Genomic DNA, 24775 nt, shown 5'->3' with positions numbered 1-24775 from the left:
TTAATGCAGCATTATATGTTTTTTAAAGAGAGCACAGCAAAGGTTCTCTGATTTTAGGCTTCACCTCTAGTTGAAGTTTTGTATGCAGCTATTTGCACAGAGAGCAATCCGGGAGTATCATTACTGTGAATACCACCATTGTGTGCACTGTAATTTAATGTGATGCTTAATCATTCTTATAAGTATAATAACCTGAACATCTAGATTTCAACCTTTATACTCCCAGTCTAAATAACACATGCATAGCCATCTTTAGCATTTTCTTTCTTTTTTACAGCACCAGATTTACGGTCAGACAGTGAGAGTGATTATTCTGATTCTGATGAAGAGATGGAAGAAAAGCCAGCCACTGCTAAAACACCAAGTAAAGGATCACAAACGCCAAGCAAAGGATCTCAGACTACTGGGAAAACACCATCCAAAAAAGGAAAGACAAAAGTAAGTTGTTTTTGTGGTGTGTGGTGTTTTTTTTTTGTTTTTTTTATGTTTTTTTGGGGGGGGTTTTTTTGGAGCTGTGAACCTGCATTATAAAAAAAAAAAAAAAAAAAACATTTTTTTTTCTATCTTGCTTGGAGGGTTTTAGTGGTGAGTGACATGAATTATTGCTGTGTGACCTGTAAAAAGATCTTGCATTTCTTTCATTAACAGAGCAACCTGGTGGAAGAGTACTTTGAAGCTCACAGCAGTTCTAAGGTCCTCACGTCTGATAGGACATTGCAAAAGCTCCAGACTCCAAAGCTAGACCAGGTAAAAAGAAAATGTATTTTAGTAGTTAAGACATAGAGAACAGGGTCCATATACAGTACAGGTAGATTTTACTATTGCACTATTAACAATCGTTTTTGCTTTGTGCAGAGACCTTAAATCCTAACTTTGGTTTCAACTGCAAATGTTTAAAAAAAAGGTCAGATTCAAACTATTGTTGCAATCTCTCCCAAACAATGCTTCTTCAATTCAGCTAGATTATAGTGCAGTCATACACATAAAGTGTAACTAGGGGCGAAACTTTTTTTGGGGGGGGGGTGAAATGGAGAGGGTTTAGACCATGCCAGGTTTGTATTGCGGTGTCCTCATTAGAGAGATTCAACCACCTTATTTGTCCTGTTTACCATTCTTTTGGTTTGTCACCACAACAATATAGAGGGGAATCTTCTAACTGAGACACTAGTTCTGGTGACCTTGGTGAAACCAGCGATTTCCTCACTTTGGCGTGATTGGCTCTCGCTTCCTGTTTTGGCTGTGGGACAGGAAGTAAAGGGAAATCTTCATAATGGAACACAGATGGTGAAAAAACTGACAGAGGTTATAACTGCCCCTTCCTCTATCCACAATGTTTAAAGTAGAAGTAAAGGCAAAACTATTTTTACAAGTAACATTTACTTTGTCAGCATTTTTAAACCTCTAAAAACAAACTCCCAATCCCCATGCAGCAAACAAAGTTTCAATCTTAAACCCTAACACCTAGGAGGAGCTAAACACTAAGGCCTTCTTGCACATGTGTGTAAAAAAGAAGAGATCTGAAATGAGGTGCATTGTTGTTTTGAGTAAAGATCAGTAATACAGTGATGAGTACAGAGCCATAAAACAAAAATAGAACATTTTTCATTTGAATGCAGTAATTTACTCATGTATAAAAGTAATAAACGAGTATATTACACCACTGGCAACGAAGAAGAATTTTACAAGTCTATAAGCTTACTCACGTTTACTCTCTTATACTCAGCATTCCTGTACCTAATGGTGATTCACACCTAAATACCAAATTAATAAAGTGCAGCGCTCCTAAATAAATAATAAATATAAATGTGAACAAAACCTATATTATCAGTAGTGACCACACATATACATAAATAATGCTAGAACACCCATGTGTTATAGATCACTAATAGTACATAATGAATGAAGTGCAATTCAGGTGATTCAAAAATCACTTATAACATATATCAATCAGTCCTATGTGTCTTCATCTTCAGTGTAATCTTCCCTCAACTGCCTGTGTGCCACACAGTAAAACACTTCCACCAATCATCCCTTTTGGGTGTACTATTGCCTGGAATATTGGACCTCTTAAATCACAGATAAGCCATATACCCCACAGGGGTTAATCCTCTCTCTTGTCTGTTATTTGCCATAATTCATTCACATAAATCCTAGATATTATGACACATTTTTTTCTTCCCTAAATCCTCCAAGTACCTTATTCCTGCAGCACTGTTGTGTTATCACATGATCTTTCCCTGTTCTTTAACATCTGCAGGGAAAGATCCTCGGGAAGGGCTTCTGTTACTGCTGATGTATGCTCTCTACAGAATGAATGTGTCTGGCCAGCCCTGATTGGTGCTGTGTTTTACAGCTCCCTATATATCTGTATTGAATATCAGATATGTGTTTTTTGTGCATTCATATGGTGTAGGCAGTTAAAGATGATTGACACTAGTTTTCATTTTGTTCAGGGGGGAATCTGCATCCAAGGCTCTTTTTACTTTTACAGATATTAGCAATTACATTTAAGATATATGAAGCGGGTAAAATAAGTATTGAATACGTCACCATCTTTTTTTAGTAAATGTATTTCGAAAGGTGCTATTGACATGAAATTTTCACCACATGTTGGTAACAACCCATGCAATCCATACATACAAACCAAAAACAAAACCATAGAGACCAAAACAAATAAGTTCAGAAATTAAGTTATGTGCAATAAAATCACAGGGAAAAAGTATTGAACACACTAACTGAAATATATTTGTTGGCAATGACAGCTTCAAGAGGCTGCATGCATTGCTCAGGTGTGATTTTTGGCCCATTCTTCCACACAGTCTTCAAATCTTGAAGGTTCTTAGGACCTCTTCTATGAACTCGGATCTGTAGTTGTTTCCATAGATTTTCTATCTATTGGATTCAATTCAGGGGATTGGCTGGGCCATTGTAGCAGCTTTATTTTCTTTCTTTGAAACCAACTGAGAGTTTCCTTGACTTTGTGTTTGGGATCATTATCTTGCTGAAATGACCACCCTTGTTTCATCTTCATTATCCTGGTAGATGGCAGCAAATTTTTAACAAGAATGTTTTGGTACATTTTTCCATTCATCCTTCCTTCAATGATATGAAGTTTGCCAGTATCATGTACTGGAAAACAGCCCCACACCATGATGTTCCCACCTCCAAACTTCACTGTTGGTATGGTGTTTTTGGGGTGATGTGCAGTGCCATTTTACCTCCAAAAATGGTGTGTATTATGGCTTCCAAAGAGTTTGATTTTGGTCTCGTCTGATCAGACTATATTCTTCCAATATTTCACAGGCTTGTCTATATTTTGTGCGTGCATACAGGCCATGGTGGTTGAGTGCATTACTTATTGTTTTCTGTGAAACAATTGTACCTGCTAATCCCAGGTCTTTCTGAAGCTCTCCACAACTGGTCCTTGGCTCTTGGACACCTCTTCTGATAATTCTTTTCACTCCTCTGTCAGAAAGCTTGTGAGGAGCACCTGGTCATGGCTGGTTTATGGTGAAGTAATGTTCTTTCTACTTCCCGATTATGGCCCCAACAGTGCTCACAGGAACATTCGGAAGTTTAGAAATCCTTCAGTAACCAATGCCATCAGTATGTTTTGCAACAATAAGGTTGCCAAGGTCTTGAGAGAGCTCTTTGCTTTTACTCATCATAAGATGTTTTTTTTGTGTGACATCTTGGTAATGAGAAACCTTTTTATAGGCCATCAGTTGAGACTGAACCAGCTGTTATTAATTTGCACTGACAAGGGGCAGGATTGCTTTCTAATTACTGATAGATGTCAACTGATGTCTTGGTTTTCCATACTTTTTTGTACCTCCCTTTCTTCATGTGTTCAATACTTTTTTCCATGTGTCATTCCATTTTCTTACACATAACTTAAATTTCTGAACTTATTTGTTTTTGTTTTCTTTGTATGGATTGCATGGGTTGTTACTGACATTGAAAGTTTCATGTCAATAGCACCTATAGAAATATATTTGCCTAGAAAAATGGTGACGCGTTCAACACTTAGCCACTGTGTGTATATTATATAAACATTTTTTTTTTTTTGACGGAGATGTCAGGCATTAATACAGTAAACTCAACGCTCCACATAAGTGAGTTGAGCAAACAGTTCAGTTCACAGACATGAAAGCAGGTAAAAAAAAGCCTATAGGTATAATATAATATGACATACACAATCAAGATATTTTTGATATATTTAATACTGATTTATATTAAAACTAAGCTTTTTTTTTTTGTTTTGTTTTGTGAGTTTCTTGGTGAGTGACATCAATCAGCGTACTATAGTGTTTATCAATAGGAGAGCATGGAGCAAGGTAGGCGAGTGTCATTTAGCACTGTGTATACACCCACATGTGGGCTGAACAGATAAGTAAAGGAGGAAATGAAGAGCTTAGAAAAGAACTGAAACTGGAGCTTGCTCAGTAAAGACCACCAGCTTGTATACACAATCTCAGCCTGCAATGGTGACACAGAAGATAGAAGGGAAAGCTGAAGGCAGGATCAACCAGATATATATCACTCTACACAAAACAAATGCTTTTGTGGCTTTGTGAGTATGCGCACTCTGTTTTATATAGCATGTAATTAGAGATGGGTTTTTTTTTTGTTTTGTTTTGTTTTTTTTCATAAGTCTGTTTCCTCAGATTCTTGGGAATGCTAGTGTGATGACCTCATACTTGTGGCTCTGCCTTGTGCATTACGCTTTTAGGATTTCATCAGATAGTGGCGTAAGGGTGCCTCTAAGGGCATAATGCGCAAGATGGAGCTACAAGTGTGAGGCCATCACAGGAGCATTTCCAGGAGTTTAAGGAGGCAGGATTGATCTGTTTTAGCAACAGAGAGAGCGGTGTATGGGAATCTAATAAGCGATCCATCTACCTATGTGAGTGGTGTTAATCTTTTATTACTGAGACCAGCAGGATTCTGAAGCCTTGTGTTTCATGTTTTGTGGGCAGAGCCACTCGCCTATGAGCCATCCTGGAAGATTCCTGGGTATGATGGTATCGGGTAACTAACTTGTATTTATTTTTTAAAGGAGGCAGCAACGTCAGTACCCATATTTCTCTCAAGACAGGTGTACATTAGATCTCAACTTGAAACATTTTTTAACCACACAGTTGTCCAAATTATATTATCTGCAGGAAACATTACGTAAACTTTTGGAACAGACCTCAACTACCTTTGCTGATGATCTTTACTATCTAAACAAAAAGTATGAAGAACTTTTCTACAAGTGGATGTTACAGCTGCAGTAAGTTATCATGTCTTCGTTTTGCCATGTTACATTTGGTGTCTCTTGCTTTTGAGAAATGTAAAGCTGCTTATATAGTGAAAGGGATTTTTAGTGAGCTGTGGTAATGGCCACTTTAACCACTGTCTGTTTTTGTATTTGTTATTAGAAACTAAAAAAAAATGATTGCAGGGTAAACCTTTTACAAATATTTGGAGCTTCCAGCATTCAGTTGTGCTGTTTAATACTGTATATAATTTTTGTATAATTGATTACTCAGTCTGTCCATGACCAGGGCTACTTTGTATCTTTGTGACCTGTGGAGTGTTTTTTTTTTTTTCCCCACTTGGGTACATACAAACTGCTTGCTCATAGTGTGGCTGTCCATGTATGTTTGTTTCTGAATGTAAAGGGCACAGTGATATAGGTTTTTTAAAAATATAGATTATCCAATAGATCTCAACTACTACGGTCACCCTCTTCTTCTATCCTATGCTCCCTCACTCACATATTCAATCTCTCCCTCTCTAATGGTGCCTTCCCCACCCCTCTAAAGCATGCACAGATCACTCCCATACTTAAAAAGCTGTCACTGGACCCCACCAACCTGAACAACTTAAGACCCATCTCCCTGCTCCCATTTACCTCTAAACTCTTAGAATGCTTAGTTAATCGCCTGAACTCCAACCTCACTGACAACAACCTTCTTGACCCTTTATAGTCTGGCTCTCTGCGGCTTTTGATACTGTTGACCATCCCCTCCTCCTCAAAATAAACTCCACTCTCTTGGCCTCCAAGACTCTGCTCTCTCCTGGTTCTTCTACCTATCGCAGCGCTTCTTCAGAGTTACCTATAACTCGGTCTCCTCCTCTCCGCTTCCTATTTCTGTAGGGGTCTCTCAAGGTTTTGTCCTTTGACCTCTTCTCTGTCTACACCTCCTCCCTTGGTCACTTGATAAACTCCCATGGCTTTAAGTACCATCTCAATGCTGATGACACACAAAACTATCTTTCTACTCCTCACCTCACCCCTCAGTCTCCTTTCACATTACTAACCTACTAAGTGACATATCAGCATGGATGTCACTTCACTCCTCAAATATTTCCAAAACTGAGCTCATACTATTCCCTCCAGCCCATGCCCCCTCCCCTGACTTCTCCATCAAGATCAATAATGCAACTATCAGACCATCCCCTCATGCCAGGGTACTAGGTGTAATCCTAGACTGCCATCTGTCCCTTCAGCCCCAAATCCAATCACTGTCCAATTCTTGTAGACTTCACCTTCGCAGCATCTCCAAGTTATGCCTGTTCTTAACCTCTGAAACCACTAAACAACTTATTCACTTCCTTGTTATCTCTCGCCTTGACTATTGTAACTCCCTCCTCATTGGCCTACCTCATCACAGGCTATCCCCTCTTCAGTCTATCATTAATGCTGCTGCCAGACTCATCCACCTTACTAACTGTTCCATATCTGCCATCCCTCTCTGCCAATCCCTCCACTGGCTTCCCATTGCCCAACGAATAAAATTAAAAACATTAACAATAACATATAAAGCCATTTATAACTCTACCCCAAAGTACATCACCAATCTTGTCTCCAAATATCACCCAAACCGTCCTCCCTGCTCCTTCCACGATCTCCTGCTCTCTAGCTCCCTTCTCTCCTCCTCCCATGCTCGTCTCCAGAGCCTCCCCCATCCTCTGGAACTCTCTACCCCAGTCTATCCAATTATTGCCTATTCTGCCCACATTTAGGCGATCTATGAAAACCTATCTCTTCAGGGAAGCCTATCCTGCCTTCAGCTAATAACAGAATCTTATTCTTCTATTCCTCCTATCAATTCATCCCCCACAGTTATTACCTTTTGTACCACCAGCCCCTCTTTCTTAGATTGTAAGCTCCAAGAAGCAGGGCCCTCCTAACACTTTTGTATTGAACTGTATCGTTGCTGTATTGTCTCCCTTTTATATTGTAAAGCGCTGAGCAAACTGTTGGTGCTATATAAATCCTGTATATTAATAATAATCACTGTAAGATGAAAGTCAACCTGGTAGTAACATTCTGGTCACAAGAAGTATATAAGAACTGTGTGCCCCTGTACTTGTATGTGCCCATTCCAGCACATGATACCATGGGTGTGTATTCCCAACAGACACAGGTGTGGGTAGGGCTGCTCACATGTCTTAGACCTCTACAAATTGTTCTGGGAATACCAATAAATCATGCTGTAGTTATAAGCCTCTTTGTCTTTAGTGGAAGCAGATTTCTTCCATGAAGAAGTTGTCTTTTATTAAGTCAGTTCTTTGTGTTTCCTTATCAGTCTTGGTTTCAATATCATCCTGTTTGGTTTGGGCTCCAAGAGGAATCTTATAGAGACATTTAGAACATCCATGCTACAGGATTCTCTCCACATTGTCATCAATGGATTCTTTCCAGGCATTACAATTAAATCGGTAAGGGTCCTTCAATAACCAGTTTTTGTACAGGAATGGTTTTACAGGTGGAGGCCACTGACATTTTTTCCCCTACTCATCTCATCTTTTCTGACTGGTTTTCACTAGTTTTGCATTTGGCTAGAGTCAGTGTCACTACTGGTAGCATGAGGTGATACCTGTACCCTACAGAGGTTGCACAGGCAGTTCAACTCCTCCAGGATGATACATCAATATGTGCCATTGCCAAAAGGTTTGCTGTGTCTCTCAGCAGTCTCAAGAGTATGGAGGAGATTCCAGGAGACAGGCAGTTACTCTAGGAGAGCTGGGCAGAGCCATAGAAGGTCCTTAACCCATCAGCAGGCCCGGGAATCTGCTCCTTTTGTGCAAGGAGGAACAGGATGAGCACTGCCAGAGCCCTACAAAATGACCTCCAGCAGGCCACTGGTGTGAATGTGTCTCTGACCAAACAATCAGAAACAAACTTCATGAGGGTGGCCTGAGGGCCCAATGTCCTCTAGTGGGCCCTGTGCTCACTGCCTGGCACCACAGAGCTTGATTGGCATTTGCCATTGAATACCAGAATAGGCATGTCCGCCACTGGTGCCTTGCGTTTATCAAAGATGAGAGCAGGTTCACCCTGAGCACATGTGACAGATGTGAAAGGGCCTGGGGAAGCCGTGGAGAATGTTATGCTGCCCGTAACATCGTTCAGCATGACTGTTTTGGTGGTGGGCCAGGATGGTCTGAGGAAGCATATCCATGGAGGGATGCACAGACCTCTACAGGCTACACAATGGCATCCTGACTGCCATCAGGTATCGGGATAAAATCCTTGGACCCATTGTCAGACCCTATGCTGGTGCAGTGGGTCCTGGGTTCCTCCTGGTGCATAACAATGCCCAGCTTCATGTGGAGAGAGTATGCAGGCAGTTCCTGGAGAATGAAGGAATTGATGCCATTGAATGGCTCCCACGCTCGCCTGACTTAAATCCAATAGAACACCTCTGGGATATCATGTTTCAGTCCATCCGAATCCGCCAGGTTGCACCTCGTACAGTCTAGAAGCTCAGATCCAGCCCTGGTCCAGATCTGGGTAGTTATACCCCACTACACCATTCGTTGTCTCATTTGGAGCATGCCTCGATGTTGTCAGGCATGCATACAAGCACGTGGGGGCCATACAAACTACTGAGTACAATTTTGAGTGGCTGCAATTAAATTTCAGCAGAATGGACTAGCCTGCTGCATAATTTTTTCATTTTGATTTTCAGGGTGTCTTTGAATTCAGTCCTCTGTAGGTTGGTAATTTTCATTTCCATCAAATGATGGGGCATCCTTGCATTCCTAGCTCATTACCCAGTCCATATCAGTATATATAACAAACAACCATGCAGCGCTAGTAAACATAATATTGCATGCAAATCCTCATACGGTGCATATAATAAAAGTGCATATAGTGAATGGTAAAATGAACACCACTTAATATTGAAAATAGATTTAAGAAATTATCCTAAAAGTCCAGGGATAATAATGATGATGAATAAATAAATAAATCAAAATCTTCAACAAGAGTGTTCTTGCGGTGTATGATGTAAACCAATTTCAAGGTAAAATGGTGACACAATAAGTGACTTCTGTGACCATATTCTTCCCACAGAAATGAGTGTAGATTGCACTAACCAGAAAGCGCAATGGTAATGCGCATTTGAGTGTTAACCAACTCCTGGTCATCCGGCTAATGGTACTGGAACTGGATCATAGAGCGTGGTCATCTGGCCTGCATCAGCTGGGCAAACATCACAACCTCAGGGTCTCCAGATAGCAGAGGACGTGTAGTCGTTTCACCACCGGGGGGAGTCTAACCAATCATGTATAGTGAGCAGCTGGTAGCAGGGAATTCCAAAATGGCCGCCGGCCGTCCACAGGGGCCATGCAGTGTGACGTCACAGGGTATAGAGCACCTCACTAACGCGTTTCGTGCAATGGCACGTTATCCACGTTAGCTCTATACCCTGTGACGTCACACTGCATGGCCCCTGTGGACGGCCGGCGGCCATTTTGGAATTCCCTGCTACCAGCTGCTCACTATACATGATTGGTTAGACTCCCCCCGGTGGTGAAACGACTACACGTCCTCTGCTATCTGGAGACCCTGAGGTTGTGATGTTTGCTCAGCTGATGCAGGCCAGATGACCACTCTCTATGATCCAGTTCCAGTACCATTAGCCGGATGACCAGGAGTTGGTTAACACTCAAATGCGCATTACCATTGCGCTTTCTGGTTAGTGCAATCTACACTCGTTTCTGTGGGAAGAATATGGTCACAGAAGTCACTTATTGTGTCACCCTTTTACCTTGAAATTGGTTTACATCATACACCGCAAGAACACTCTTGTTGAAGATTTTGATTTATTTATTTATTCATCATCATTATTATCCCTGGACTTTTAGAATAATTTCCTAAATCTATTTTCAATATTAAGTGGTGTTCATTTTACCATTCACTATATGCACTTTTATTATATGCACCGTATGAGGATTTGCATGCAATATTATGTTTACTAGCGCTGCATGGTTGTTTGTTACATTTTAGTTTGAGGCTCCTGGTGTTTGCCTTTCATGCAAGTCGCTTTTTGGTTGTTTATCCAGCGCTCGTATCTTTTCTGTTTTCATATCAGTATATATATCCGGCATGATCTTTTTCCCCCATTGAGATCTGATGTGTTTTCAAAGTGTTCCTTTAATTTTCTGAACAGTGTATTTATTACAGTTTGATTTGCAGTTGTGATTTTTATTTATTTTTATGTTATATTCCACATTTTAAAGTTTTTTGTTTGGGGTTAACCATTATCTGTAAAACCCACATTTTTGATGTACTAGCTAAGAGGCACTTTATCATTTTATCTAAAAATATTTGGGCAAAGCAGATCAACTCATTAGCAACTTAGCAATCCTTGGATCCTTTTTATGGATTTAAAAAGGTCTGGTGAAAGCAGGAGTTTTATTTTATCTTTGTTTAGCCCAGAATCTGTGAAACTGAACACAGGTTATATTGAGCACCCCCTCTCCCCCAACCACTGATGCCCACATACTAATGGAAAGGGGAAGCACAGAGAAGGTGCTGTTATTTCTTCTCTATTAAGTATAACTAAAGGCAAAACTTTTTTTTTTTAGCTTCGGATAGAGTGAAGAGGGATTAGAACCTCAGTCTGCAGTCTGTGACCCCATTAAGGAGATTCACCCTCTCTATTTGTCCTGTTTACCATTCTCGAATGTGAAAGTAAAAGAAAATCCAAAATTTTGGGTTGTCCCCAGAAAAATAATAAAGGAGAAATCTTCCAATTAATTATTCCACTTAATTATTCCAATTATGTTTTGTGGGGTGCCAGGTAATAATACTTTTTCTTTTTTTTTAACTTTTTTTACACCACCACAGTGGATACTGGATTTTATGAACTGTAGCACACAGAAGTCAGAGAGAACTGCTCTGTTCAGTTCGTGTCTGCCTGGAGGTACAACATTGCTGACCAGAGCTGTGTGTGTGACACACGCCATTAGCGTGAAGGGGCTGTCCTGTTCACATAAACATATCGGTTGTCTGTAGGTGAAGGCTATGTGATGGATGGATGGCCGAACTATATTATTATAAACATGATCCCCAACTATTCAAACTTTTCTCACCGTTAAACCATGGCATTATAGGTACATTTGTGTATTTACCAGTTCTGGACCATTGAACAGCATGTGTTTCCTTTCACTTTTATAAATCAGTCTACTCATAAAAACTGTTTAGAATAGTGTCGTGTTTGGGTTTTTTCTTGTGTTTTTTTTTTTTTTTTAATAAAAATAGAGAATGTGATTGGTCAGTGTGCTTTTATGTATGAGACCAAATCAGTGTACAAAGATTAATCCTAATATTCTTTAATTGTATTTCTACATAGATTTTAAACTCCATCACAGAAGAGGCTTTAGGTCACTCTGGGACTTTTCGCAGCCCCTTGGATCAAATGGACTTCATTTTACAGAAGTTCAAAGACAGTACGTTAAAGATATATGCTGTATTAATCATTATCAATGAACATAAATGTATCGTCTTTCCAGCAAACTATTGTGTAGAATCAGTAAGGTACTCTGCACAATGTACAGCTATAGGAATGGAAAAATGTTGCTTTCTCCAGCTACCTAACCAGAAAGGAACCCATAGAGTTGTGTGGATTCACAAGTAGATCACCATTCATATTCTATGTAGAGATCTAAATATATGCGTCATTAGAAACCAGAATGTATTTGATTGGGTCAATTTTCTGTAATTAAACAGTTCTCACTTTAAAACTTTAGCTGTCCATAGAAAGATAGAACTGTTACTGAGAACATCCACTACAGTGTTTACTCTGTGTTGGATAGAATGTGATTGTGGAGTTCACGTGTCAAAAAGATTGTCCAGTTTCTTTCTTTTTATTTTTTCTTGGAAAACATGACAAGAACATCTAATACTTACATATGCCTTGGGCCTTGTTCAAAAGTGACTTTATACTACTGGTTTATCACAAGAGATCCTTAAATATCTTGCTTGGTTTAGAGAGCCAGCCCATGCATTACCTATTTAGCTTTGTACACTTGAGAATTCGTCTGGTTGCTGTTGCCTGTAAAGCTAGAAAAGAGACATTTAATTCAGTTTTGTGTTTATTAATAAATGACCAAATTTATGTTTTAAATACAACTAGTATTAATCCTTTTACTGTCATATGTCAGTGGCAGGTGGGGGGTTCTATACACACTCCTGGCTGCTGTAGCATTATAAATCTGCCACGCCAACTCTTGGCTGTCATATGGTAGTAATCTGGTGGCTGTACAGCTGCCAGTCACTTTCACGCACCTTCATTACATACATGCTTCCCCCCCCCAGCTTCCCCCCAAGGTGCCACAGGGTAGAGGAGAGAGACCAGCAAATATCTGTCCATTGATGTCCCTACCTAGTAGGAACCTGGAATTGGCATGCAATACTGACTTCTGGGTTTGGCTGTTCTTTTGCCTTGCCGCAATATGCACTCCATTAGCTCCAGGGGAGACTTTAGGTGTCTGATGTGTCAATAAATAGTACCCGTTGAAACAAAATTGTATCACATAGGAGACTTTAGGTATTGATCACTTGCAATCTACTGCACAGCAGCATTCAGACTAGGAGAGGGAGGGGCAGGAGTAGGACTCACTCAGGTGTGATAGATGTAAATGTGGTGACAGTGAACATTCTGATAGAAGAATTAAACAATGAGCAGACGGATGACCTCAGTAAACTGTGGCTGCTCTTCTCGCTCCAGTCAGCAGGTTTGGGGTGGAGAGTGGAAACCACTGTGCCCCATTGAAAGTATAGAACTGCAATTAAGAAAATGGTGTCATCAACCTGGCTGTGCTGTGTGGCAGGGCTGTGAAAATCTTAGTGCTGGATGGATATAATTACATAATCCGTCAGCAGGTAAGGGCCTGTGTTGATGGGCTTTTGTTCAAGTTCCCATTCCCATACAAGTCTATGAGAATGTAAATCCTACTTGAAGTGGATCACCTGCAGGTGAAATTAATTCTTCATGATCTGGGTCAAAACTGATGCCATTGACACAAGTCCAACACCTATCAATACGAGCCTTAAAACGGCTCTACAATATATGTATTTAATTTGTGTATTTAGCTGTTAACCTGGAATTCAACTTTGATTTCAGTGCTAGCAGGTCACCTTTTTCCTTTACGGAAACAGATGGTTTGGGTTTATCTGTTTTCATGCTAACATTGTAATGAACAAGAATAATTTGTGTTCTTTTCTAATAATCTTGAGTCATTTTTCCATATTTATGTATTTGAAGCTTTTACTATGTTACATAACTACAGCAGCTGCCTGTCTGGTCAGTGGCATTTTCATAATGAGTTAGTTCATTTTGTGTTATCAGAGCTGTTCACCGTGGATGGGTGCTTAATGAGCTGTTGATTTGTAAGACGGTTTTCTTTGCTGTCTGCTACCTAAAAATATGATTCAGACCGCAGTTTTTACACTGAAAATAAGGTCATTGTGGAATTAAAACCAGTCAACAATGTGTTTTTTAACATTTACTTTCTGATGCTAAATGTTAATTCACTCAGACACTGCGTACAGTCATTGCTTGGTTTTAATATCTTAATATCATACAGAAAACATGTTGTTGCATTGAGCTTTCTTTCCTTTCTTCACCTGATGATCTAGCCAGTAACTGATCCAATGGAGTGAAGCTACCTTTGAACGACAGCATTGTCTGCCTGTGGGGAGGATAGTGTTAGATGCACCAGCAGATTTAGATGGATTTGACTAACAAATTAAAGCTGAACTCCAGGAAACGCTTAGACTGGGTTCACACCGGTGTGCTGTGTTTTGGCCGCAGCACGGGTGTATGCACGGTTTGCGTATGTTTTTACATGTGTTTTTAGCCACAGTCTCGTGGACTTCTATTAGCTTGCAGCAAAAATACGCAACCTAATAGAAGTCAATGGGACTGCAGCTAAAAACGCATGCAAAATACCCATAGACCAGGCATTCACACTGGCGCTTCTGCCAAAACACAGCATGCCAGTGTGAACCTGGGCCTTAGGCAGTTACAGCACTGTTTTTTTGTTTTGTTTTTTTTTTCCCTTTTTGTGATAAATGTTTTACATAAATCCAATAAAAGATTATCATTTTTAGCATCCCAGCCATTCTTAAATGTTTTTTCTCAACCCTCTAACTGCCACTTTTAGCTGGACAGCTTGGTCTGTTAAAGGAAGAAGAACAGACTGGCTGGATCACCCAGCAAAAATAAAGGGAAAGAAAACTAATGCAGTCAACCCAATTAAAGTGATTCTAAAGTCAAAGGGTTCTATACCTTACTCTCTTTATTAAGGTAATAAACCGTCCACTGCCTGTTCTTCCCTCAAGCCATCCTTAAACACTTACGCCTGGTACACACAGGCAGTTTTTTTCATTCAACCCAGTGGGTGAATGAAAAAAACTGAGGTGCTCACTGTATTAACTATGTGATGTTAGTACAGTGATCTCTTTCCCATACCCTGCCCCCAAAGCACACGGCTCAGCGCTTGCAGCCTGTTTTTCCAGCATGCCTATTCGACAGAAGCCGGACAGGCTGCTGTACACTGTCTGAATGTCGGACGGTTTCTGTTGAACTGGCCGATAGCGAACGATATTTAGCCTGTGTGTACCAGGCTTTATTGGAGTCCTCCACTGATCAGTGGATCAGGGGTGGAATGTCAGGCTTCTGCAGACAAGCTCTGCAGCTTTCAACCTGTGCCTCCATACAGGCTGTCAGTTTCAAATCTTGCAGGGCTTGTGAATGAACTACAGGGGAGCTCATCAGCGCCCTTGCAGTTCATTGCAAACTACATGCGGTCTGCCACAGTGGCTGACTGTACTTATAGTTTATTCACCTGAAACACTGAATGAATGAATCAGCCATGTGGCCGGAGCCCTGCACTTCTGTGCTTTTTTTGAATTGTGACAGTAGGTGCAGGAAGAACACCACTCGCCTGCTGTCACACTGAGGGAGGGATTGGGGGAAGAGGCTGCTGGAGCTGGAAGATGTTACATTTTCCACCCTAAATATTGGTGGAACATGTAACCTGTTCCAAAAGGTGAACTTATTCTTTAAGGACTGGTAAGCTGCTTTTTTTTTTGTTTTTGTTTTTTTTTGCTTAATTCTATTTTTAAATATCATATTTGTCAAATTACACTTCCCTCTTTTTTTTTTTTTTCCTTTCAGATTGCTCCTTGGTACTTTATCTTCTCATACATAATTTGGACAGTCATATGTTAAGAGGAGACAAAAGTCAACAGGTCCTTGGACAACTGGCTTCAATCTCTAACATTCACCTTCTTGCATCTATTGATCATATTAATGCTCCTTTAAGTAAGTGTTTTTTTTGTTTTTGTTTTTTTGTTTTTTTTATATCAGATATATTTTTAGTGGCGAGTCCAGGGTCGCCTTCCACTTCCTGCACCAAGATGATAAGTCATGTAAAGCTGTGCCATGTGTGAAGTTCTTCTCTATATTCACAAATGTCTGACACAGATGAGCTCTTGTTGCAGGCTTTCTCTCTATAACCTGCTACAAAGTTAGTTATGGTTTCTGCGGAAACTGAGGAAATGTTTTTTTCCTGCCTACAACAGACATACCCTATGAAAAGTCACTTACTGGTGTAACAGGGTGGCCCTTCTCAAAGTAAATTTGTCAAAAGCCTGGATGGCATGCCAGCATAGTATAGTGCAATAGTAACTTGTATTAAGAAAAAAATCTGTCTTACATGTTCAGATCTTTCAGAGCGAATTCACACTGACACTCTCTGAAACCACAGAGCGGTCAAAGCAATTCACTGCTATGGCCACTCTGTGTTGCCAGCTGCTAGGGGGCAGTGTATTGTGGAATTTTTGTTTGTTTTGTACAAGCTTTATTTGAAGTGTACAAAACCTACACTTCATTCACTGCAATGTTGGACAGTGTGATGCACTGCCCGACATTGCAGGGTAATTCAAGCCGGTGTGCTGCAATAAAATGCAGGCCAGAGGGGAGATCTGGGGTCTAATAGACCACTTCGGTATAACCATAACCTGAAGATGACATGATGTCCCTATTGGTGGGAAGTGGTTAAAATACTGAAATGCCTGTTTTGTATTGGAGAAAAATCCTGCATTTGAATATGCATATTCGTATTATAGGACAAGTAATTATATCTGTAACTCTGCTCCATTTCATTGTGTGCTCATTCTGTTATTCAGCTGGTCATTGGAAGATGTGAACAGTACTACACAGACTGAACTAGTTCACAGGGGGAGATTCGAGGTTTTATTGTCAAAGCCTATTTGAACAAGCTGATTTTATAGAGGCTCATTGGCCACCATGCACAGCTGCACAATAATTTGAGTTCTCCAGTTTTAGTAAATTTCCCCCACAGTGTTCTGTTTAGCAGTTATAAAAACTCAGCACTTCTTTTTTCAGTGTGGGATCAGTCAAAGCAAAGCCTGTATAATTGGCTATGGTATGAAACTACAACATACAGCTCCTATGTGGAAGAGACATCCTATGAAAACTCATTGCTGGTTAAACGTTCTGGAGCTCTGGCCCTTAGCTCCCTTACTCATGTGATGCGCAGTCTTACCCCAAATGCCAGGTGAGAAAAATCTGCTACATTTTAATCTACTACATTTTAGCCATATTGTTACAGTCCTGCACAAGCTTTTCTAATATTTCTGGTCACAGAGCTGTTTAGATCTCTAAATATAATCTGTTAACAATTCCGTCTCAATATCTTCAGCTTGGCGCAATCTGTTTATGTGGAGATAAGCTGATTTCGTAGGCAAACCATCTAGAAAAAAAGTTATTCCACCGCAACCACTATTGTAATAACATGATTGACAAGTGAGGTGCAAGAATTAAACCCCATAGGGATTTTTTTTTTCTCTTAGACTCGTTCATCTATAATAGGAGTCTCCAAACTTTTTTCTAACAAAGGGCCAGTTTACTTTTCTTCAGAATTTAGGAGGGCCAGATTGTGACCTGGTGGGGGTAGAAAATGTCCCGGGCCCAGAATCCTTGAGAATAAACATGGCCTCGGGGTTGGCAGTGAGTTACAGAAGGAGTAGTGCCCCTTTATTGGTATTAGTAGGCGGAATAGTATCCCATCATTGGTATCAGTGGAAGAAACAGTGCCCTACTGTTGGGGTCACTGCGAGGAATAGTGCCCGAAGGGCTGTATAAAGGCTAGCAAAGGGCCACAGTTTGGAGCCCTAAACTATAATGTGCTGAGGAGGGGCCACATAGGTGCTAATTTTTAAAAAAGTTTCTACATACTTAAAACTTTCGATACCTCATATACCGGAAGCTGTGCAGTGGGCTTTTCTTGCCAAGTCAGGATATAAACTGCTTCTCAATTTTCTGTGTGGCTCAGTATGTTGCAAAGTGTATGGCAATATACCCAGTGTAAATAAAGGTGAAAAAAATGTGTACACACATCTTTTAGCACCAACTAGTTCCATAAGAGCTTATTCACACTGGACATATTGTCATGCATTTTGCCACATATTCGGCTACAGGCACAGTACACGTACACATGTAAATCTATTGTTTTACCACAGGTCTCATTTCCGTTAATGTTTTGCCCTCTGTGGTCCCGTTCATGTGTATCAAATAGGTTCTTTCAAGACCTCTCTGTAATGTTTTTAAAATGATGTGTATTTCTTTGCAGTTGCAGATTTGAGTGACCTTTTATGTTTTAAAGCAAACCTGTCAGGAAAAAAATCTGCCTCTACTAGACATTCTCCTTTATTCTCCCACTGCTCAGATCGCTGTTGACACAGTGTAAAAATCACAGTACTGTCTGGTATGTGGAAGCATGCTGCATACCTCTCCATAATGCTGCTATAGGAGATCACCAAGCCCAAAAGCTGTCACAGTGAAGGGGGTAGGTTCAATGAAGCTTGATACTAGGTATGGTTGACAATTGTCATTGGCTTTGTGGGGGAGCAGAGGTGCCCTAGGGTGGATTAGTTGTGTAGTGACAAGTTGTCTTTGAAGTATTTGTAAATCCTTATGCAAAACAGAGATTTCCTACGCTTCGTGCATAAATATGTGGCAACAGCAATAATTAAATATTTGAATTGCTAGATATCAAAACATACTTCTCACTAAATAGATGCACTGTCAACTTAACCACTTGGCTTCGAGAGGATTTACATCCCCCCCCCTCCCCCCTTCCTGACCAGGCCACTTTTTGTGATACGGCGCTGCGTTACTTTAACTGCCAATTGTGCAGTCATGCAATTCATGTCCTTTTTTTCCCACAAACAGAACTTTCTTTTGGTGGTATTTGATCACCTGTGTTTTTTGTTTTTGTTTTTTTGCGCTATAAACAAAAAAGACCAACCATTTTTGAAGACAAAAATTTTTTTTTTGACTTTTTGCTATAAAACATATCAAGCAAAAAAATTTTAATAGTCAAATTGTGTCATAAATTTAGGCCAAAAGGTATTCTGCTACATGTCTTTGCTGAAAAAAAAAATCCCAACACGTGTAAATTAATTGGTTTATTTGAAAGTTATAGCGTCTACAAATGGGGGTATATATACTGGAATTTAAAAAATATTTTAATAGTAATGGAGGCGATCAGCGACTTATAGTGGGACTGCGGCAGGCACGCTGACACTGGGTGGGAACTGGCTAACTGCCATTGACATCCCAATGACACTAATACAATGATTAGTGCTAATAAAAAGCACTGACACTTTACTAATGACACTGGGCAGGAAGGGGTTAACATCTGGGGCAATCAAAGGGTTTACTGTGTGTGTTGTGTGTCTTTTACTAGGCAAACATGCTGCTGTGTATTTCTCTGCTGTGCAAATACACAGAGAAATACACAGCAACATGTATAATGTTATTGCTGGCAGGAGAGAGACCTGTGTTTTACACACCGGTCTCATCCCTGTCACTGTTTGCTGGTGGGGAATTTCCGACCGGGACCAATGGCGGAAATGCAAATCACGTGTATATATACATGATTTTGCGCAGCCCCGCTGCCCTATAGCAGTATTTCTGTTTATAGGGGGGAGGGGAAGTGGTTAAGGCACTATTCATACTAATGTAGATACAACACTGTATTGTTAATAACGTTAGTGCAACTATATGAAGAAAATTAAGATTAAAAACCATCAAAGTTTAATAAGCAAATAGTCCCAAAGTTGACAATATTGAACTGTGAATCAATTGCAGTGATAAATGCTCTCCAATTGAATGACATCAGTGCTCACACACTCCTTACCAGATGGAGAGATCTCAATAAGCAGAGATCAGTTGCTCTTTGCTGTGATACAACCACAGTATCCCCAATGGTAAATCTGGTTCGACATGGCTCCAGACAGATGGAAAGACTGCAACACATAGACATGAAATTTGCCTCGTGGTGGCCCAGCCACAATATTTTTAACAGATACTCGTCTGCTATGGCTTCATGCATATGGCATATTATCAGGGAAGGATGACCGTGTGGTGGAAACACAATGAGCGTAATCCAGACATCTTCTTGGTTTTTGCATACTGTGATTTTCACATTTAACTCATGTGAGTGGATTACTGCAATATATTTTCCCGAGTCATCTTCTAGGACAGCTCACTTGAGAGATAGGGCTCCTCCCAGGAAACACCCGCTCCACCTTTTTTTTTTTTTCCCCTTTATAGGCGTCCTCTCTCCCATTGGCCCCCAGTTTTAGTGTTTCCTCCGGCCAGGAAGGAGCTACGCCCGTTTTTTATTTTTTATCTGGGCTCTCTGGCGGAGTACAGAGGGTCCCTGGCTGGGGCCCCCCCTTCCTCCAAGCAAGGCAGGGGCTTTGTGAGGGGGGGGACCTTTCAGCCAGTTTCACCAGGGATGCCCGTTGTGGGGTGGGGGCGTCGGCCCCAGATGGTCCCAGCGGGGCTCTCCAGGGGGGTAGAGCCCGCTCCGCCGACCGAGGCATTGGTGCCTTTCCCTGGGGGTTCAGGTAAGTCTTACCTGCTCCTGGATCCCGGCAGCATGGCCAGGAGGCTCGGCTGCGGTGGGTCTGGACGCTGCGATCTCGTCACTTCCGGGCGCCGGGTGTCGTCACTTCCGGGCGCCGGGTGTCGTCACTTCCGGGCGCCGGGTGTCGTCACTTCCGGCGCAGGAGCAGGGAACGGCCGCCGCCATCTTGGAAATGGGCGGCGGGCCGTGGAAGGAACCCGTGCCACGGCCGCTTCTCCACCGGCGGCCGTGAGAGGGGGGATCGCAGGGGGGGGGCGGAGCCCACCAGCCCCTGAAAAAACCGTCGCACCGAGGCAGAGTCTGCGGCGGCATGGAGGCAGATCTGTCAGGAGCGGGGGAGGCCTGCAGTAAGGTAAGGGCCTTGTTTGGCAAACTTCCTTTTGTTTTTACCCCCCTCCTCCCCCCCCCCCCCTCTTCCCCCCCCCCCCTCCCCGGGATGATTGGGTACCCCCCACGCACACACAGCCCCCCTCTCCCCCCCCCCCCCCCCAGGCCCACAGCTGGAGCTTGCACAGTGGCACAGGGGGGGAGGCGTTGCTGTTACAGACGCATGAACGCGTGTATCTCCTTGTCCCCAGATGGGCCCACAGGAGGAGGATAGAGGGGAGAAAGAAGCTCCTTGTGAGCAGAAAAAGAAGTGTGCCACTTGTAGGAAGAAACTGGCGAGCTCCTGGAGGAAGCAGCTCTGCCAGGGGTGCATAGACAAGCTCATCAAGAAGGAGTCTGGATCTCTTTTTAAAGACTTCCTACAGAATATGACACAAGAGATGTCCAAGACATTTCAAAGCTTCAGAGAACAGAAGCCGGGACCGGCCCAGGATGAGCCCCAACCGGGCACTTCTGGCACCCAAGGGGGGAAAAAGAGGAAGCTGGTAGCGCCGGTAAGGGACTGGGAGGACGAACAGTCGGACACCTCAGACTCGGAGGAGGGTGAGATTGAGGCTCAGGGCCCAAAGGCAGACAGGTTCCTTTTTCAGGTGGAAGACACGGAGGACCTGCTAAAGGTGATCTATGAGACCCTGGATCTGGAGGAGGAACAGCAGGACCTCTCCCTCCACGACCAACTGTACGCAGGGCTACAGGCAAAAAGCAGCCGTACATTCCCAGTACACCCTGCCCTATGGTCCACGATCAGGAGAGAATGGGAAGAGCCAGAGAAGAAGGCTTTCCTTCCCAAGAACCTCAAGAGACGTTTTCCCTTTAAGGAGGAAGATGCCTCGGTTTGGGAGACTTGCCCAAAACCAGACGCCCCTCTCTCGAGGATCTCGAAGGACACGGATCTGTCCTTTGAAGACGGTGGGTCCCTAAAAGACCCGATGGATCGGAAAGCGGACGCCTTCCTGAAGAGGGCATGGGAAGCGTCCGCAGTGAATTTTAAACCTGCAGTGGCAACGACCTGTGTGTCCAGAACCCTGGATGTGTGGTTGGGGCAGTTCCGTTCGCATCTGGAACAAGGCACTCCGGGGGAAGAGATTCTGAAGTCCCTTCCGGTGCTGGAGAAAGCGGTAGCCTTCATCGCGGACGCATCAGCAGAGACCATCAGACTCTCTGCTAGATCTACAGCGCTCATAAACACGGCAAGGAGGGCTATCTGGCTGAAATCGTGGCAGGGGGATCTGGCCTCCAAATCTAAACTCTGTGGCCTGCCGTTTGAGGGTAAACTCCTTTTCGGCCCAGAGCTGAATTCAGTCCTGGAAAGGTCGGCCGACAGGAAAAAGAGCTTCCCGGTCCCCAGCAGGCAGGTTGGACGGAAGGGGTTTCGCCCATCCAGGCGATACGCGTCAAGGGAAGCTAGGTTCCAAACCCAGCGCCCAGGCTGGGGCGCAAGAAGAGGCAGGAACGAGCCGAGAGGCAGGGGAGGTTTCCTTTTCAACCCCGGCCAGAATAGACCCAAAACCCAGCCGAAGTGACTGGAGAGGCCAGGTGGGAGCGAGACTGGGGCGCTTCCACGCACAATGGCTAAGGATAACCCAGAACACCTACATTCTGGAGGCCATCCACAGGGGGTACAGAATAGAGTTCACAAGGGCCCCCCCTCAGCGATTCTTTGCAACACCCCTGCCAAAGGACAGGGCTATGGCGGATGCGCTGGTGGACCTCCTACAAAATATGCTCAGTCAAAACGTTATCTGCCAGTTGAGAGAAGAGGAAAGGGGAAGTGGATTCTTCTCCCATTTCTTTCTAAGGAAAAAACCGTCAGGTACTTACAGGATGATATTGAATCTGCGGAAGGTGAACGAGTTCGTGAGGCCCAGCAAATTCCGTATGGAATCCATATACACGGTGAAGGAACTCCTTTCACCTGGGGTGTTCATGGCCTCGATAGATCTGCAAGACGCATACCTACATGTCCCGATAAGAGAAGATTCCAGGAGATTCCTGAGGTTTGCGCTGGAAGGAGAAAAGGGTCCGGTGCTATTTCAGTTCAACACACTCCCCTTCGGCCTGTCGTCGGCCCCGAGGATATTCACCAAGATTTTAGCGGAGCCTTTAAGAGTTTTGAGACTGGAAGGGATAAACATTATCCCCTATTTGGACGACCTGCTTGTATTTGCGGACACAGAGGGAGGCCTGAGATCGCACATCGAACGTACGATATCTTTTCTGGAAAGTCTGGGGTGGCTTATCAACAAGGAGAAGTCACAGCTAACCCCCTCCAAGAGGATTACGTACTTGGGGTACGTCCTGGACTCCGCACAGGCCCGATCGTACCTAACATCAGAAAAAGCCCTCAACCTGCGGCAGGACACAAGGGCCCTCCGGAGGATGTCGACCTGCACGGTCAGGACCGCGATGAGAATAATCGGGCGGATGACAGCGGCAATTCCAGGGGTGCAATGGGCGCAACTTCACTCCAGGGTGCTGCAAAATCACACCCTTTCCCACTGGGACGGCAGCCGAGCAGGTCTGAGTTCCAGGATCCGCATCACGCACGAAGTGAAGGAATCGCTAAGGTGGTGGGGAAGCAGCCTCACCTTGGAACGAGGAAGAAGTTGGAGGCTGGCCAACCCACTGCGGATCACCACGGATGCAAGCATGACTGGTTGGGGCGCCCATATGGAAGACGGCCTGGCCCAGGGCACGTGGAGTGCAGTAGACTCCAGCAGGTCGTCAAATTACAGGGAGCTGCTGGCAGTTTTCAAGGCACTTACGGCCTTTCAGGAAAAGATAAGGGGGAGAGGTGTCCAGATTCTCTCCGACAATACCACTGCAGTGGCGTATTTGAACAGGCAGGGAGGCACAAGGTCCCCAAGGCTGATGGAGTTGGCCGGATCCCTCCTGAGCTGGGCGGAGGAAAACCTGGAGTTCATCACGGCAGTACATCTGAAAGGGGACCTGAACCAGTTGGCGGATCAACTGAGCCGAAGAGAGGTCATCCAGACAGAATGGTGCCTCAGCCAGTCAGCGTTCGATCAGATTTGCGCCAGGTGGGGCTCCCCCTCTATCGATCTATTTGCCAACGGCCAGAACACAAAGCGGGAAAGGTACTTCTGCCTGCAGAAAGACCCCAAAAGCGAGGGGATAGATGCGCTAGCCCAGCAGTGGGAAGGAGACCTCCTTTATGCCTTCCCTCCATTCAGACTACTGCCGAAGGTGATTCAGAAGATCCGGGTGTCTCAAGCCAAAGTTATTCTGATCGCGCCATTCTGGCCCAAGAGATCTTGGTTCTCCCGGTTGAAGGAGCTCAGTTTAGCAGACCCTTGGATGATACCACCCACGCGCGATTTACTCAACCAAGGGAGGGTGATGCATCCTCATCCAGAAAGGCTGTCCTTAGCGGCGTGGCTTCTGAGCGGGACAGGCTAGCGGAAAAGGGGCTCTCGGCAAGAGTGGTCGCCACCCTTTTGGATGGCCGGAAGAGGTCGACGAACGCCTTGTACGACAAGGTCTGGAAGAAGTTTTCCGCCTGGAAGGTCAGAAACGAAGCACCGGGCACGCCCATTTTGCATACAGTTCTTGAATTCCTTCAAGCAGGGGCGGATAAGAGTCTGGCCGCCAATACCCTCAAAGTACAGGTAGCGGCTCTGTCGAACTTTCTCGAGCTGAGGTTGGCGGCAGACCCATTAGTAATCAGATTCCTGAGGGCTATCTCCAGGCGCCGTGCCCCGTCCTTGCCAAAACTTCCATCATGGGACCTGGGCACAGTCCTGAAGAGCTTTCAGCGGGGGCCTTTCGAACCGCTGGATGAATGTTCGCTCAGATCTTTGACTCTTAAAACCATCCTCCTCACGGCACTAGTTTCTGCCCGCAGGGTCAGCGAGTTGCATGCCCTTTCAGTGATCGAGCCGTACTGCACCATCTTATTGGATAGAATCATCCTCCGCACGGACGCGGCCTTCCTACCTAAGGTCGCGTCACACTTCCATAGATCTCAGGAAATAGTAATACCTTCCCTGGAGGCCGATCCGGGCAGCGCGGAGGACTGTAGCAGGTTAGACGTAAGACGGTGTTTGATCACGTACATCGAACGCACAAAGACATGGAGACGCTCGTCCCGGCTTTTCGTCCTATTCCAGGGACC

General features: G+C 43.5%; 1 protein-coding gene across 1 annotated transcript in view; it reads left to right on the top strand.

The window, feature by feature from the left end:
• Positions 1-24775, top strand: part of ORC2 (origin recognition complex subunit 2) — a 64525-nt gene that overhangs the window by 15808 nt on the left and 23942 nt on the right. Inside the window, exons 8-14 of the mRNA XM_089670237.1 lie at positions 278-438; positions 649-747; positions 5166-5275; positions 7581-7713; positions 11637-11733; positions 15468-15614; positions 16701-16872. Of these exons, the coding sequence (XP_089526363.1) occupies positions 278-438; positions 649-747; positions 5166-5275; positions 7581-7713; positions 11637-11733; positions 15468-15614; positions 16701-16872 (919 nt within the window). The remainder of the gene's footprint in view (positions 1-277; positions 439-648; positions 748-5165; positions 5276-7580; positions 7714-11636; positions 11734-15467; positions 15615-16700; positions 16873-24775) is intronic.

Source organism: Staurois parvus, unplaced genomic scaffold (assembly GCF_062004578.1).
Source record: "Staurois parvus isolate SC_StPar_1 unplaced genomic scaffold, SC_StPar_1.0 ptg000011l, whole genome shotgun sequence".
NCBI classification, from domain to species: domain Eukaryota; kingdom Metazoa; phylum Chordata; class Amphibia; order Anura; family Ranidae; genus Staurois; species Staurois parvus.
The sequence above is the reverse complement of the archived record's forward strand: the minus strand, read 5'-3'. Positions and strand labels throughout refer to the sequence as shown.